We start from the raw sequence: 13,356 nt of genomic DNA, 5'->3' as shown, positions 1-13,356 counted from the left end.
GGCTCTTATCAGGACGGTCCGTCCTTATCAGGGCTGACTTCTGCTTCTCTGGACTCCAGAGGAAGGTCCTCAGTCGCGATCTGCCGCCGCCCGACATGGCCAAGAGCTGCCGAGTCAGCACGCCGCGTGTTCTCTGCCTGCTTCTGGGCCTCGCGTCCGTGGCAACCATCGTCACGCTGTGGACTCTGGCCCTGACCGGGGCCCGTGACGCCACGGCTCCGTGGCACAGGTAGGTCGGCGGCGCCGCAGGTCATGTGACGGACCGGCCTTGACCACAGTGCGGCCTCCAGGCACCGTCTCCCCGCCGCGCTGGCGCCCCGCTCCTACAACGTCACGCTGTGGCCGCGCCTCACGCCCGACCCGGACACCGGCCGCTACGTCTTCACAGGTGACTGGCGTGAGGCGGGGTCGGGGGTCACCAGCCCGCCGTCCGGCTCCAGCCCAGTCAGCTGGGTGTGTGTGTGTGTGTGTGTGTGTGTGTGTGCGGTGCTGAGCAGGAACATCGACGCTGGAGTTCCAGTGTGTGGAGGAGACCGACCTGATCCTGCTCCACTCCCACAAGCTCAACTACACCCTGCAGCAGAACCAGCAGCTGGCGGCGCTGCTGGCCTCAGGTCAGGCCAAACCTCCGCCCGCTCCAGAACCCTCTCACGCGTGCCCGGCTCTTCTGCAGGTGGAGGCTCCGCTCCGGGCGTCCGCTCCTCCTGGCTGCAGGCGCAGACCCAGCTGCTGGTTCTGCAGCTGCACGGCAGGCTGAGAGAAGGTCAGACCTACCAGCTGCTCAGCCAGTTCGCGGGAGAGCTGGCCGACCATCCGGCGGGACTCTACCGCAGCCAGTACCAGGAGGACGGAGTCCAGAAGTAGGCGCCGCGCACGTGCTGGCCTGGGCTGCCGTTCTGACCGCTGACCTCCCCAGGGTGGTGGCCGCGTCTCAGATGCACCCCACTCACGCCAGGAAGACCTTCCCGTGTTTGGACGAGCCGGCCATGAAGGCCGTCTTCCGCCTGACGCTGCTCCACCCGCCGGGCACCGTGGCGCTGTCCAGCGGCCTGGAGGCAGGTGAGTGGAGATGGTGACCCCTGACCCCGAGAGAGTTCACGCCACGCCTGCTCCGTCCGCTTCCAGAGGTGGTCAACACGACGGTCGACGGCGTGGCGGTGACGCGGACCACCTTTGAGCCCACCAGGAGAATGTCCACGTACCTGCTGGCCGTGGTGGTCTCGGACTTCGCCCAGGTCCGCGAGCAGCAGGGAGACACGCTGGTAACTGAGAGGGGGTCGGGCCCCGGGGCCCGGTGTCAGCCAGGGCGGCGCTCAGGTTCTGTCCCTTCTGTGTGTGCCGGTCGTCAGGTCCGGATCTGGGCCCGCCAGAGAGCTATCCAGCAGGGGCAGGGCCACTACGCTCTGCAGCTGACCGGGCCGCTCCTGGACTTCTTCCAGAGCTACTACAACGTCTCGTACCCTCTGAGCAAGTCAGGTGCGTGCGTGGCCCCCGGAAGGGTCCGGTCACTTCACGGACACCTGCCTCCCACCCCAGATCAGATCGCTCTGCCGGACTTCTCCTGCGGGGCGATGGAGAACTGGGGTCTGGTCACCTACCGAGAGAGCAACCTGCTCTACTCGCCCGAGACCTCATCCACCAGGAACAAGGAAGGCGTGGCGAGAACCATGGCCCGCGAGCTGGCCCACATGGTGAGCGTGGCTCCGGGCCCCGCTGACGGCTCTCTGACGCTGCTCCCTCCTGCTCCAGTGGTTCGGGAACCTGGTGACGCTGCGCTGGTGGAACGAGGTCTGGCTGAACGAGGGACTGGCCTCCTACCTGTCCTACCTGGGCGCCGACCGGGCAGAACCGGACTGGGACCTGGTGAGGCGACCGGCGCTCGCCTCACCATTCTGCCCGCCGCTAAATCCTTCTGTGGCTTCCAGAAAGACCTGATTCTTCTGGACGACATCCACAGAGCGTTCGCCGTGGACGCTCTGGTTTCCTCCCACCCGCTGTCGTCGGACGAAGACAGCGTGGAGCTGCCGGAGCAGATCAGTGCGCAGTTCGACGCCATCTCCTGCAGCAAGGTGAGGCCCGGGTCCTCGCGGTGGCGTCAGGAGCTTCCTGTGTCTCTGGTCTCGCCAGGGCGCCGCCGTGCTGAGGATGCTGTCCGACTTCCTGTCCGAGCCGGTCTTCGTCCAGGGCCTCAGCGTAGGTCTCAGCAGCAGCTCACATGATGCCGTGCCTCACGCGTCTCTTCCTCCAGACTTACCTCCACCACTTCACCTACAACAACACGGTGGGAAGTGACTTGTGGCGCCATCTCCAGCAGGTGAGTCAGTCTGGTGTCGCGGGGGCAGCGGAGGAGGCACGAGGAAGTGGAGACATCCAGGCTCCTCCCTCTTCACCACAGGCAGTGGAGGCCAACAGGATCCGCCTCCCTCGGCCGCTCCATGACATCGTCAACCGCTGGGTTCTCCAGATGGGTTTCCCGGTGCTCACCATAGACACGGCCTCGGGAGTCGTTTCTCAGAGTCGCTTCCTGCTGGAGCCGGACTCCCAGGTGGCGGCCCCGTCTCCATACAGGTATGAGTGGATGATTCCAGTCCGGTGGACGGATCAGAGGTCCGGCGGCAGGCGGAAGGAGCTGTGGTGGCTGCTGGGCAAGACCGGTACGGACCGGACCTGAGCGGCGACGGGGCGCGGGCCGTGAGTGGTGGAGTCTGATCCCCTGGTCCTCAGATGTCAACGCGGAGATGCGCAGCAGCGACGGCGGCTGGGTCCTGGCCAACATCGACGTGACGGGGTTCTACAGAGTCAACTACGACCCGGGAAACTGGGAGCGGCTCCTGGATCAGCTGCGGGTCGATCACAAGGTGGGTGATGGAGGTCACCCCCTCACTATCTGCTGCTGGAACTCACCGCTGCCTCCCAGATGATTCCACCGATGAACCGGGCGCAGCTGATGGACGACGCCTTCAACCTGGCCAGGTGAGACACTCCGTCCCTGCAGGTGAGTCCCTCCCTCTCTGCAGGTGAGTCCCTCCCTCCCTGCAGGTGAGTCTCTTCGTTCCCTGCAGGTGAGTCTCTCCCTCTCTGCAGGTGAGTCTCTTTGTTCCCTGCAGGTGAGTCTCTTTGTTCCCTGCAGGTGAGTCTCTCCCTCCCTGCAGGTGAGTCTCTTTGTTCCCTGCAGGTGAGTCTCTCCCTCCCTGCAGGTGAGTCTCTCCCTCTCTGCAGGTGAGTCTCTTTGTTCCCTGCAGGTGAGTCTCTCCCTCCCTGCAGGTGAGTCTCTCCCTCCCTGCAGGTGAGTCTCTCCCTCCCTGCAGGTGAGTCCCTCCCTACCTGCAGGTGAGTCCCTCCCTCCCTGCAGGTGAGTCTCTTCGTTCCCTGCAGGTGAGTCTCTCCCTCCCTGCAGGTGAGTCTCTTTGTTCCCTGCAGGTGAGTCTCTCCCTCCCTGCAGGTGAGTCTCTCCCTCCCTGCAGGTGAGTCCCTCCCGCCCTGCAGGTGAGTCTCTTCGTTCCCTGCAGGTGAGACTCTCCCTCTCTGCAGGTGAGTCTCTTCGTTCCCTGCAGGTGAGTCCCTCCCTCTCTGCAGGTGAGTCTCTTCCTTCCCTGCAGATGAGTCTCTCCCTCCCTGCAGGTGAGTCCCTCCCTCTCTGCAGGTGAGTCTCTTCGTTCCCTGCAGGTGAGTCTCTCCCTCCCTGCAGGTGAGTCTCTCCCTCTCTGCAGGTGAGTCTCTTCGTTCCCTGCAGGTGAGTCCCTCCCTCTCTGCAGGTGAGTCTCTTCGTTCCCTGCAGGTGAGTCTCTCCCTCCCTGCAGGTGAGTCTCTCCCTCTCTGCAGGTGAGTCTCTCCCTTCCCTGCAGGTGAGTCTCTCCCTCCCTGCAGGTGAGTCTCTCCCTCCCTGCAGGTGAGACACTCCGTCCCTGCAGGTGAGTCTCTCCGTCCCTGCAGGTGAGTCCCTCCCTCCCTGCAGGTGAGTCTCTCCCTCCCTGCAGGTGAGTCCCTCCCTCCCTGCAGGTGAGTCCCTCCCTGCAGGTGAGACTCTCCCTCCCTGCAGGTGAGTTTCTCCCTCCCTGCAGGTGAGTCTCTCCCTCACTGCAGGTGAGTCCCTCCCTCTCTGCAGGTGAGTCTCTCCCTCCCTGCAGGTGAGTCCCTCCCTCTCTGCAGGTGAGTCTCTTCCTTCCCTGCAGGTGAGTCCCTCCCTCTCTGGAGGTGAGTCTCTCCCTCCCTGCAGGTGAGTCCCTCCCTCTCTGCAGGTGAGTCTCTTTGTTCCCTGCAGGTGAGTCTCTCCCTCCCTGCAGATGAGTCTCTCCCTCCCTGCAGGTGAGTCTCTCCCTCTCTGCAGGTGAGTCCCTCCCTACCTGCAGGTGAGTCTCTCCCTCCCTGCAGGTGAGTCTCTCCCTCCCTGCAGGTGAGACTCTCCCTCCCTGCAGGTGAGTCTCTCCCTCCCTGCAGGTGAGTCCCTCCCTCTCTGCAGGTGAGTCTCTTTGTTCCCTGCAGGTGAGTCTCTCCCTCCCTGCAGGTGAGTCTCTCCCTCCCTGCAGGTGAGTCCCTCCCTCTCTGCAGGTGAGTCTCTTCGTTCCCTGCAGGTGAGACTCTCCCTCTCTGCAGGTGAGTCTCTTCGTTCCCTGCAGGTGAGTCCCTCCCTCTCTGCAGGTGAGTCTCTTCCTTCCCTGCAGGTGAGTCTCTCCCTCCCTGCAGGTGAGTCCCTCCCTCTCTGCAGGTGAGTCTCTTCGTTCCCTGCAGGTGAGTCTCTCCCTCCCTGCAGGTGAGTCTCTCCCTCCCTGCAGGTGAGTCCCTCCCTCTCTGCAGGTGAGTCTCTTCGTTCCCTGCAGGTGAGTCTCTCCCTCCCTGCAGGTGAGTCCCTCCCTCTCTGCAGGTGAGTCTCTTCGTTCCCTGCAGGTGAGTCTCTCCCTCCCTGCAGGTGAGTCCCTCCCTCCCTGCAGGTGAGTCTCTCCGTCCCTGCAGATGAGTCTCTCCCTCTCTGCAGGTGAGTCCCTCCCTCCCTGCAGGTGAGTCTCTCCCTCCCTGCAGGTGAGTCCCTCCCTCCCTGCAGGTGAGTCCCTCCCTCCCTGCAGGTGAGTCCCTCCCTCCCTGCAGATGAGTCTCTCCCTCCCTGCAGGTGAGTCCCTCCCTCCCTGCAGGTGAGACTCTCCCTCCCTGCAGGTGAGACTCTCTGCGCTGGTGTCAGCAGCTTGTGTCTCTGTCCAGAGCTCAGCTGGTGTCCACCACTCTGGCGCTGAGGTCCACCACCTACCTGTCTGAGGAACGGGACTACGCCCCCTGGCAGTCGGCCCTGGACAACCTGCAGTACTACAGCCTTATGCTGGACCAGACGGAGGTCTTGGGGCCCCTGCAGGTACTGGGGCCGGGCTCCTGTGAGGCAGGTCTGGAGGTGACTCTGCTGTCGTGCAGGAGTACCTGAAGCGGCTGGTGACGCCGCTCTTCCTCCATTTCAAAGTCCTGACCTGCAACTGGACGGAGATTCCAGACAAACACAGCGACCAGTGAGTGTTCCCGCCCTCGGTCACATGATCGCACCCTCACAGCTGTCGCGCAGGTCCAACCAGGTGAACGCCGTCCGCGTGGCGTGCCAGACCGGCGTGGCCGAGTGTCTGAGCCTGACCTCCGCCTGGTTCCGCCGCTGGATGGAGGAGCCTGAGCGCAACACGTGAGTGCGTCCTCGCCCCGCTGCCCCCGAGTCCTGAGCTCTGCGTCCGCAGCATCCACCCCAACCTGCGGGCGGCGGTCTCCTGCAGCGCGGTGGCGGCGGGCGGCGAGGCCGAGTGGGACTTCGTCTGGCTGCAGTTCCAGAAGGCGGCGTCAGCCAGCGAGGCCAGCCGGCTGCTGGGGCCACTGGCGTGCAGCGCCGACACGCGGCGGCTGAGGAGGTCACATGACTGAAGGAAGCGCGGGAGGCCGACACCCGGGTGACGCTGTGCTCTGACTCAGCAGGCTCCTCTCCTACGCCTTGGATCCAGGCCTGATACGGAAGCAGGACGCCGCCGCGCTCATCACGTCCGTGGCCAGCAACTGCGTGGGGCAGGACCTGGCCTGGGACTTTGTGAGGACCCACTGGAACTACATGCTGACGGAGTGAGTTGTGGGGGGCGGGGCAGGGGGGCGGAGCCTGCGGGCCCGTCGTGACGTCGCCGTGTCTGCAGCTACGGCGCCGGATCCTTCGCCTCCATCATCGGCGGCGTCACCGCCAGGTTCTCCACCCCGGAGCAGCTCCGGCAGGTGAGACCCCGCCGGCCGCCGTGGTGGGCTCCAGGAGCTCACGCTGGCGTCTCCTCTGCAGCTGCAGGACTTGGTGGAGCAGCTGGGCTCTGCCGGGCTGGACCCGGCCTCTCTGGCCGTGGAGCAGGCCGTGGAGAGAAGCAGGTCCAACATCAAGTGGCGGCAGAAGAACCAGCAGCTGGTGTGGGACTGGCTGGCTGGTCAGGCTGGCCTCAGTCCTGACCTCCGGTGACCCGCAGGTCTCCTCCCCTGCTCCTGGTTTCAGTAAAGGCTTTGCTCTCTTCCACCTGTGTCTTCTTCCCTCGATGTCACGGCTGACGCACGTGTGGTTGCGGGCTCAGACCTGGGTGAGGAGGTGGGGTCGCTGCCCCATGGAGAGTGCAGGGACACGCGCTCCGGTCAAGCTCTTTATTGGCCCAGCAGACGGACGACACACGGAAGCAACACACAGGTTTTCTGACAGCGATTCCAACACAACAATGGCGTCTTCGACACACGACTGGCAGCAGCGGCCGGCGGAGGACGACGAGCCTCACCTGCTGCGCTCGGGAGTCCCACCAGAACCAGCCCCTCAGACGCGCTCCCTGAGCAGAGTGGCTGGTGAAGACAAGGTCTCTCACGCCGGAGACTCACGTGCAGGACTCCCAGGAGTCCAGACACGGACAGACATGCAGGCTGCGCTCACACTTCGGCCCAGGGCTCGGTCTCAGAGGACCAGGTCCGTCACGTGCACACCACGGAGGGAAGAGAAGGAGCGGAGCACAGTAGGGAGCACGACCACGGAGGCGTCAGCGGGAGGATGCTGCGAGGACACACCTGGAAGTCAACAGTGTTTCGGGAAAATGAACGGCGTTACTGTCCAACATGAGCACGGACGGTATTTGGAGGCTCATGCTCTGATGGAAGACGCTTCCGAGTCCACCCCGGTGAACCCGCTCTCCGCGAGCCCCTCGTCCTCCCGCCGCATCGCGGCTCACAGGAGGATCTTTTCCCGGGTGTCGGGGAGCCTCAGCGCCACCAGGCCGCCACACACCAACGCGGCGAAGGACAGCAGGATGGGAACCACCGTGGTGACTCCCACGAAGCCGGCGAAGATGGCGCTGCCGAGCACCGCCGCCAGTTTGCACAGCGCGTTGAGGACGCCGAAGGCTGTGGCCCTGCGAGACGGAGAGAGGCGTCAGACCAAGAGGGGGCGCTGGCCAGAGAGGACACAGACCTCTTGGAGGTGGGGTAGAGCTCCACCGTCACCACCTCGATGCCGTTCCAGGCCGCCACGCTGACGCCGCAGAAGAGGCACTGCAGAGCGATGATGGCCGCCTGGCTGAAGCTCAGGAAGAGAAGGAAGCAGCAGCCGGCCGACGCCAGCATGGAGCCACCTGAGGAACAGGGGTCAGTGAGCGCAGCGCCGCGGAGACGGGGCGGCCGGGAGCCCTCACCGATGATCTTGACTCGGCCGACCTTCTCCATGAAGAGAGCCGAGATGATGTTGCCGGGCAGGACGGCCAGACTGCCCAGGAAGCTGACCAGGTAGATGAGGACGTCGCTCTGCTCCAGCGCCTCCAGCTGGCAGCCGCGCCGGCCGCGCTCCAGGCTGCTGTTCTCCATCCTGCACCCCACGAACCGCTCCTGCCGCAGGTCTGCAACGAGACGCCACCTCGCCCGGTCAGGGTCCCGCGTCAAGACGGAGCTCGGCCGCGGGAAGCCGAGTAAACCAGGGATCGGTCAGCTGTCATGATGGGCCGATCACCACAGCCCATCAGGCGTGACGTCGCTCCGGTGAAGCCCCGCTCACTCAGCAGCAGCACGTTAGTTAGCATCCTGCAGCACATGCAGGGGACAACGCTGCGCAGGGAAGCGCCTTCAAATGAAACTTGACGGAGAGTTTTCTGGGCTCATGACAGTGAGAGCGCTGGTTCCAGCTGAGGCTGAGCAACAGCCGCCGCTCCCAGCGCCACATTCGGAGTGATAAGAAATGATCCTTCGTTTCACCCAGCTGGATGAGCAGCCTTTCTCAGGGAGACGGAGACGCCATCACCACAGGAGGTCTCATCGTGCTCAGTGCATGTGATGGTGACCGGTGATCGGCAGCAGCAGTCCGGTGTAAAGGTCAAAGGTCAACATGCTGATGAAGCACAGATGAGCGGCGGCGGCGGCGGCGGCGGGTCTTCAGACGCTGCTCTGGACCCACCTGTGTTGTAGAAGACGGAGGAGCGGATGGTGCAGTTCCGAAACAGCGTGTCTGCGGACCTGATGTTCTCAAAGTGACAGTCTTCGAACAGAGAGTCCTCGAACGTGACTGACTTCAGCTCGATGTTGATGAACCTACGGCGGCAGGATGGACACACACACACACACACACAGAGCAGAGCAGAGCAGAGGAGTCACGGACTTCTATCGCAGCAGGAAGCAGAACCAGAAGCGGCTGATTTCTGCGGCCAGAATAGAAGTCAGGCGACTGAAGCAGATGAGGGTCCCTCATCGCACTTCTGGCCGACCTTTGACCCATCACCAGACAGGGGCAGGCCAGGGGCCGCTGCTGACTCACTTGTCATGGACGAACTGACCCTCTCTGTGGATCTGGTTCTCCAGGGAGAAGTTGAAGGTGAAGTGGTGGACCTGCTCTCCGTGGAAGAGCTGGAGAACATCAGGCAGCAGGTTCAGGGTTTGTTGGAGTTTGGGAGGTGCAGCGGATCAGGGGTCACCAACCTTGACCTTGGCCTGGTACTCTTGTCGCTGGAGGTGTTTGATCATGTCGGGGAACCAGACGGACAAACCGTAGTAGCTGCAGAGACAGAAGAGGGTGGGAGCCGGAGCTGGTGCCGGAGCCGGAGCCGGAGCCGCCCGCTCACCTGAAGGCCATGCAGAACCAGACGATGGCCATGAAGAGCGTGGCCAGGCGGAACTCGGCCGACAGCAGGGACGCCACGTTCCTCAGCACCTGCGCGGGACATGGCAGCGCTCAGACCCCGCCCAGCACTCTGGCGCCGAAGCGTCTCACCAGTCTGCAGAGCGCCAGCCAGCGCACGGCCCAGCGCTGCACCCGGGTCCCTGTGGCAGCCTGGATCTCGATGAACTCGTCCTCGGCCGTCTTGGGAGCTTTGATGTGAGTCACCTGAGACCAGCCGCCGAGTCAGCGACGCGGGACCAAACCGGAGACCGTGGTCGCCAACGTGACTCACCGTGAAGACCTTCTCCGGCTGACCTTTGGCCCTCCAGTTGGTGTCGTGAACTTGCTTCAGTATCATCCAGGCCTCGTCATGTTTGGCATTCTACACACACACACACACACACACACACACACACACACGCCACTCACAGCGAGGCTCGTGTGGCCCCGGACTGGACCTGGACTCACCTCCAGCAGGAAGCGAGGACTCTCGGGCATGAAGGTGAGGCCGACCAGGGACGTGATCGCAGGAAGAGCCGCCACCAGAACAAAGACTCTCCAGCTGTGGAAGTGGAGCTCCGTGCCCATGCTGAAGCCCCAACCTGAACACACACACCTGTGAAGCCATGAAGGCACACAGTCGTGTTTCACTGTTCTCACCTGAGCGCGGGATGATGGCCCAGGCGGTGAGGGAGGCGTAGATCCCGCCCACCATCCAGAACATGCAGAGCCAGGACAGGTGTTCTCCTCTCTTGTCCATCTGCAGGAACTCGGAGAAGTACGAGTAGACGATGGGGACGCTGCCGCCGATGCTGCGGGTGAGCAGATGCGGGTGTTATTCATCGCTCCTGCAGCAGGGGGCTCAGCCTCAGGTGGAGGACCTGAGGAGAGGTCCTCACAAGGACAGAGAGGTGCGTGTGAGTTACCCGATGCCCGACAGCAGTCTGAAGAAGAGGAAGAAGCCGTATCCCTGAGCGAAGGAGGACAGGAAGGCGAAGACGCAGTTGACGGCTAACGCCGCAGTGAGGCAGCGGCGGCGGCCCGCCTTGTCGGCCAGACCCCCCCACAGGAAGGCCCCCGCCATCATGCTGAGGAACACCACCAGCCCTGCACACAAGCGTCCAGAGGTCCGCCCGGACAGGTCACCTGATCCTCGCAGGGAGACCCACACGCTAGCGCTCAGGGCGGAGCCTCCGTGGTCTGACAGAATCTGCTGAGTCGGGGTGACGAAGCGCCGCCCCCCCCCCGCCCCACCCCACCCCCCCCCTGCAGCAATGCGTCCCATTAGCTAATGTGACAGAGATTTAGTGAGCTGCAGTGAGTGTGAGACGAGTCAAGCCCAGCGAGTCAGGCTCAGTCAGGCCCAGGGAGGAGAGACTCACCCAGCGTGCCCTTCTGGGCGTGGGACAGACACAGGTCCTTCTCTGCCGAGGGCAGCACGAAGGCCACCACGAAGCACTCCACGCCGTCCCCCATCAGCGCCAGACCCAGGACCATGAAGAGGGTCCACTGGAAGCGCCCGTGTCCACAGTCCTCCATGATGTCCTCGTACTGCTCCGACAGCTCCTCCAGCTCCGAGCGGGCGCCGGCGGCCGCAGCGGTCTTGGCCCTGACAGACGGGAGGAGGTGGTGAGAGGCGCGGGGGCCCCGGGGCCTCTGGGCGGGGGGCACCTACCGGGCGGCTCGCTGCGCCGCCTTCACCTCGTCGGGATGAGGGATGCCCTGGTACTCGCCCTCGTACATCTGGTCCTCCTCGTCGCGGCCCTCGGTGGCGTCGCTGGCGGCGTCCTCGTCCTGAGGCGGCCCGTCCGTCTGGTAGCCGGGCGGGTAGCTGTCGCCGGCCTGGTGGCAGCTGTTCTGGTACGGCTCCGACATGACTCTGGCTGGCGAGACGTTCAAGGCTCAGCGTGGATCATCCCCGGCTCCGGTCCAGCTGTGGGTGACACCTGAGAACGCAGCACAGCCTGGGGTCACCTGCGGTGAGGGGGGGGGGGGGACTGGCAGCTGCAGCGCCATAACAAGCCACGAGCAGCTGCTGAGTCAGGTGGACTTCTGATGGTTGACCTGCTCCGAACACTCGCTCACACACACTCACACGTGCTTGTGAGGACCGCTCCAGGCCATCCCCTCCCCCCCCCGCACATATGAACCAAGACTCTGGACCAGACCGGGACCCAGTCCAGCAAAAGGCCCCCACAAGTACCCTCATGCAAGTTGCCACACACACACCGGGGCTCACGGTGTTGTTAGCCCCTCCCCTCTCCTCGCCATCATGTGACTGTCAGGTCGGCTGGATGACAAGTGGCTCCTGCTCACACTGCATGGTCCCTGTCTCGGTCTTGGTCGCTGTCCTGGTCCCTGTCCTGGACCCAGTCTTGGTCTTGGTCTTGGTCTTGGTCTTGATCTTGGTCCTTGTCCTGGACCCGGGACTGCTCCCTGTCTTGGTCTTGGTCGCTGTCCTGGACCCGGTCTTTGTCCTGCTCCCAGACCCGGCCCCGGTCCAGCCGTGATCCCTGCAGCGTGGGTCTGCTGCACCTCAGCAGCATCAGGATGAAACTGCATCTATTTATATCTGGGCTCCTGAAACCTGGTTCCTCTCTCTCTGTCTCTCTCTCCGTGATCAAAGGTTGGAGCCCAAATCAGAGTAAATAACTTCACTCTTACCAGCAAAGTTGCGATCTCCTCGACAGCGTCTCAGCAGCGTCTCCCGTCCCTGAGGTTCATGGGTGAGAGATGAAGAGCATCAGTGTCGGAGGCAGCGGAGCCCAGCAGGATTAGAGCCCGGCGCCCCCCCTCCCCCTCTTCTGCAGCGCACGCACACTCACTCACACACACACTCACGATGGCATCAGTGTAGCAGCGAGGGTGAGGACAGACCATCTGTGAGGGAGGGGCAGGAGGAAGTGAGCTGGTGGGAGGAGCCAGGCAGTGGCCCGGCCCACAGTGACAGATGTGTTGACTTTGGACAACAACAACAACAACTCTAGTGAGGACCACACAAACCCAGTGGTCAATCAGGTCATGTGACTCCCCCCCCCAACCTTGTGGGGACCTCCCCTGGCCATCACCCTTTCCCCAGCCAAACATATGGCTCCCCTGACCCAGGACTCTGGACCCAACTGAGACCCAGTTAGTCAGCTGTGGCTCAGCAGTGAGTCATGTGATCGACAGGAGGGTCGAGCTCTAATCCCACTGGCACATTAATGCTGCAGGATTACAAGTGAAGATCAGTCCATCGCACACGTCAGCACTTTCTTCTCCTGAGAGCTGCTCCGTCAGAGCAGGGAGAGGGGCCCGGAGGAGGAAGAGGAGGGGGAGGGGCCTGTGGTTGGAGGAGGGGGAAGAAGAGGAGGAGGAGGAGGAGAGGAGGAGAGGACAGGAGAGGAGAGGAGAGGAGAGGAGGAGGAGAGGAGAGGAGAGGAGAGGAGAGGAGGAGGAGGAAGAGGAGAGGAGGAGGAGGAGAGGAGAGGAGGAGGAGAGGAGAGGAGGAGGAGAGGAGAGGAGAGGAGAGGAGGAGGGAGAGGAGGAGGAGAGGAGAGGAGAGGAGAGGAGGAGGAGGAGGAGAGGAGGAGGAGAAGAGGAGGAGGGGGAAGAAGAGGAGGAGGAGGAGGAGGAGAGGAGGAGGAGAGGAGGAGAGGAGAGGAGGAGAGGAGGAGGAGAAGGAGAGGAGGAGGAGGAGAGGAGGAGAGGAGAGGAGGAGAGGAGAGGAGAGGAGAGGAGAGGAGAGGAGAGGAGAGGAGGAGGAGGAGGAGAGGAGGAGGAGGAGAGGAGGAGAGGAGAGGAGGAGAGGAGAGGAGAGGAGAGGAGAGGAGGAGAGGAGGAGGAGGAGAGGAGGAGGAGGAGGAGGAGAGGAGAGGAGAGGAGAGGAGAGGAGAGGAGAGGAGGAGAGGAGGAGAGGAGAGGAGGAGAGGAGGAGAGGAGAGGAGGAGGAGAGGAGAGGAGGAGAGGAGAGGAGGAGGAGTTGATGAGGGGAGAGGAGAGGAGGAGGAGAGGAGGAGGAGAGGAGAGGAGGAGGAGAGGAGAGGAGGAGGAGAGGAGAGGAGAGGAGAGGAGGAGGAGGAGGAGAGGAGGAGGAGAAGAGGAGGAGGGGGAAGAAGAGGAGGAGGAGGAGGAGGAGAGGAGGAGGAGAGGAGAGGAGGGAGACTGCCTGACTCAGCTCTTTGACTCAGATCCAAGTGTTGCATTTCTGTGATTGCTGCGTCACGACTCAGCCTCCTCACCTCGGCCCCTCCCTCGTCATGTGGGCC

The 13,356-nt window shown here is 63.4% G+C and overlaps 2 protein-coding genes across 3 annotated transcripts; one reads left to right on the top strand and one right to left on the bottom strand.

Annotated features, from left to right (window-relative positions):
• The first annotated feature begins 95 nt into the window (after window positions 1–95).
• On the top strand, window positions 96–6,454 carry LOC128771417 (aminopeptidase Ey-like). Its single transcript, XM_053886837.1, has 22 exons — window positions 96–229; window positions 291–388; window positions 498–614; window positions 674–860; window positions 917–1,059; window positions 1,126–1,262; window positions 1,350–1,476; window positions 1,537–1,691; window positions 1,750–1,863; window positions 1,926–2,069; window positions 2,128–2,193; window positions 2,249–2,314; window positions 2,396–2,654; window positions 2,725–2,858; window positions 2,918–2,973; window positions 5,194–5,341; window positions 5,398–5,489; window positions 5,543–5,653; window positions 5,706–5,873; window positions 5,938–6,078; window positions 6,147–6,222; window positions 6,284–6,454. Exons 1-22 carry the CDS (start codon window positions 96–98, stop codon window positions 6,452–6,454), a joined length of 2,844 nt encoding a protein of 947 aa, XP_053742812.1.
• Window positions 6,402–11,932, bottom strand: LOC128770594 (synaptic vesicle glycoprotein 2B-like). Of its 2 annotated transcripts, XM_053885242.1 has the most exons (15): window positions 11,774–11,932; window positions 10,785–11,055; window positions 10,492–10,718; window positions 10,036–10,216; window positions 9,770–9,921; window positions 9,578–9,711; window positions 9,402–9,491; window positions 9,221–9,334; window positions 9,072–9,160; window positions 8,929–9,004; window positions 8,768–8,856; window positions 8,411–8,544; window positions 7,659–7,859; window positions 7,439–7,598; window positions 7,040–7,379 (listed from the first exon to the last, which is right to left on the bottom strand). In XM_053885242.1, exons 2-15 carry the CDS (start codon window positions 10,982–10,984, stop codon window positions 7,196–7,198), a joined length of 2,031 nt encoding a protein of 676 aa, XP_053741217.1. In that variant the 5' UTR covers window positions 10,985–11,055; window positions 11,774–11,932; the 3' UTR covers window positions 7,040–7,195. The 2 variants fall into 2 exon arrangements, with proteins under 2 accessions (XP_053741216.1, XP_053741217.1); XM_053885241.1 differs by lacking the exon at window positions 8,411–8,544 and having other exon boundaries at window positions 6,402–7,379.
• Between the last annotated feature and the right edge of the window lie 1,424 nt (window positions 11,933–13,356).

This window comes from Synchiropus splendidus, chromosome 14, assembly GCF_027744825.2.
Source record: "Synchiropus splendidus isolate RoL2022-P1 chromosome 14, RoL_Sspl_1.0, whole genome shotgun sequence".
NCBI lineage: Eukaryota > Metazoa > Chordata > Actinopteri > Syngnathiformes > Callionymidae > Synchiropus > Synchiropus splendidus.
This window is presented reverse-complemented; position numbering and strand designations above follow the sequence as displayed.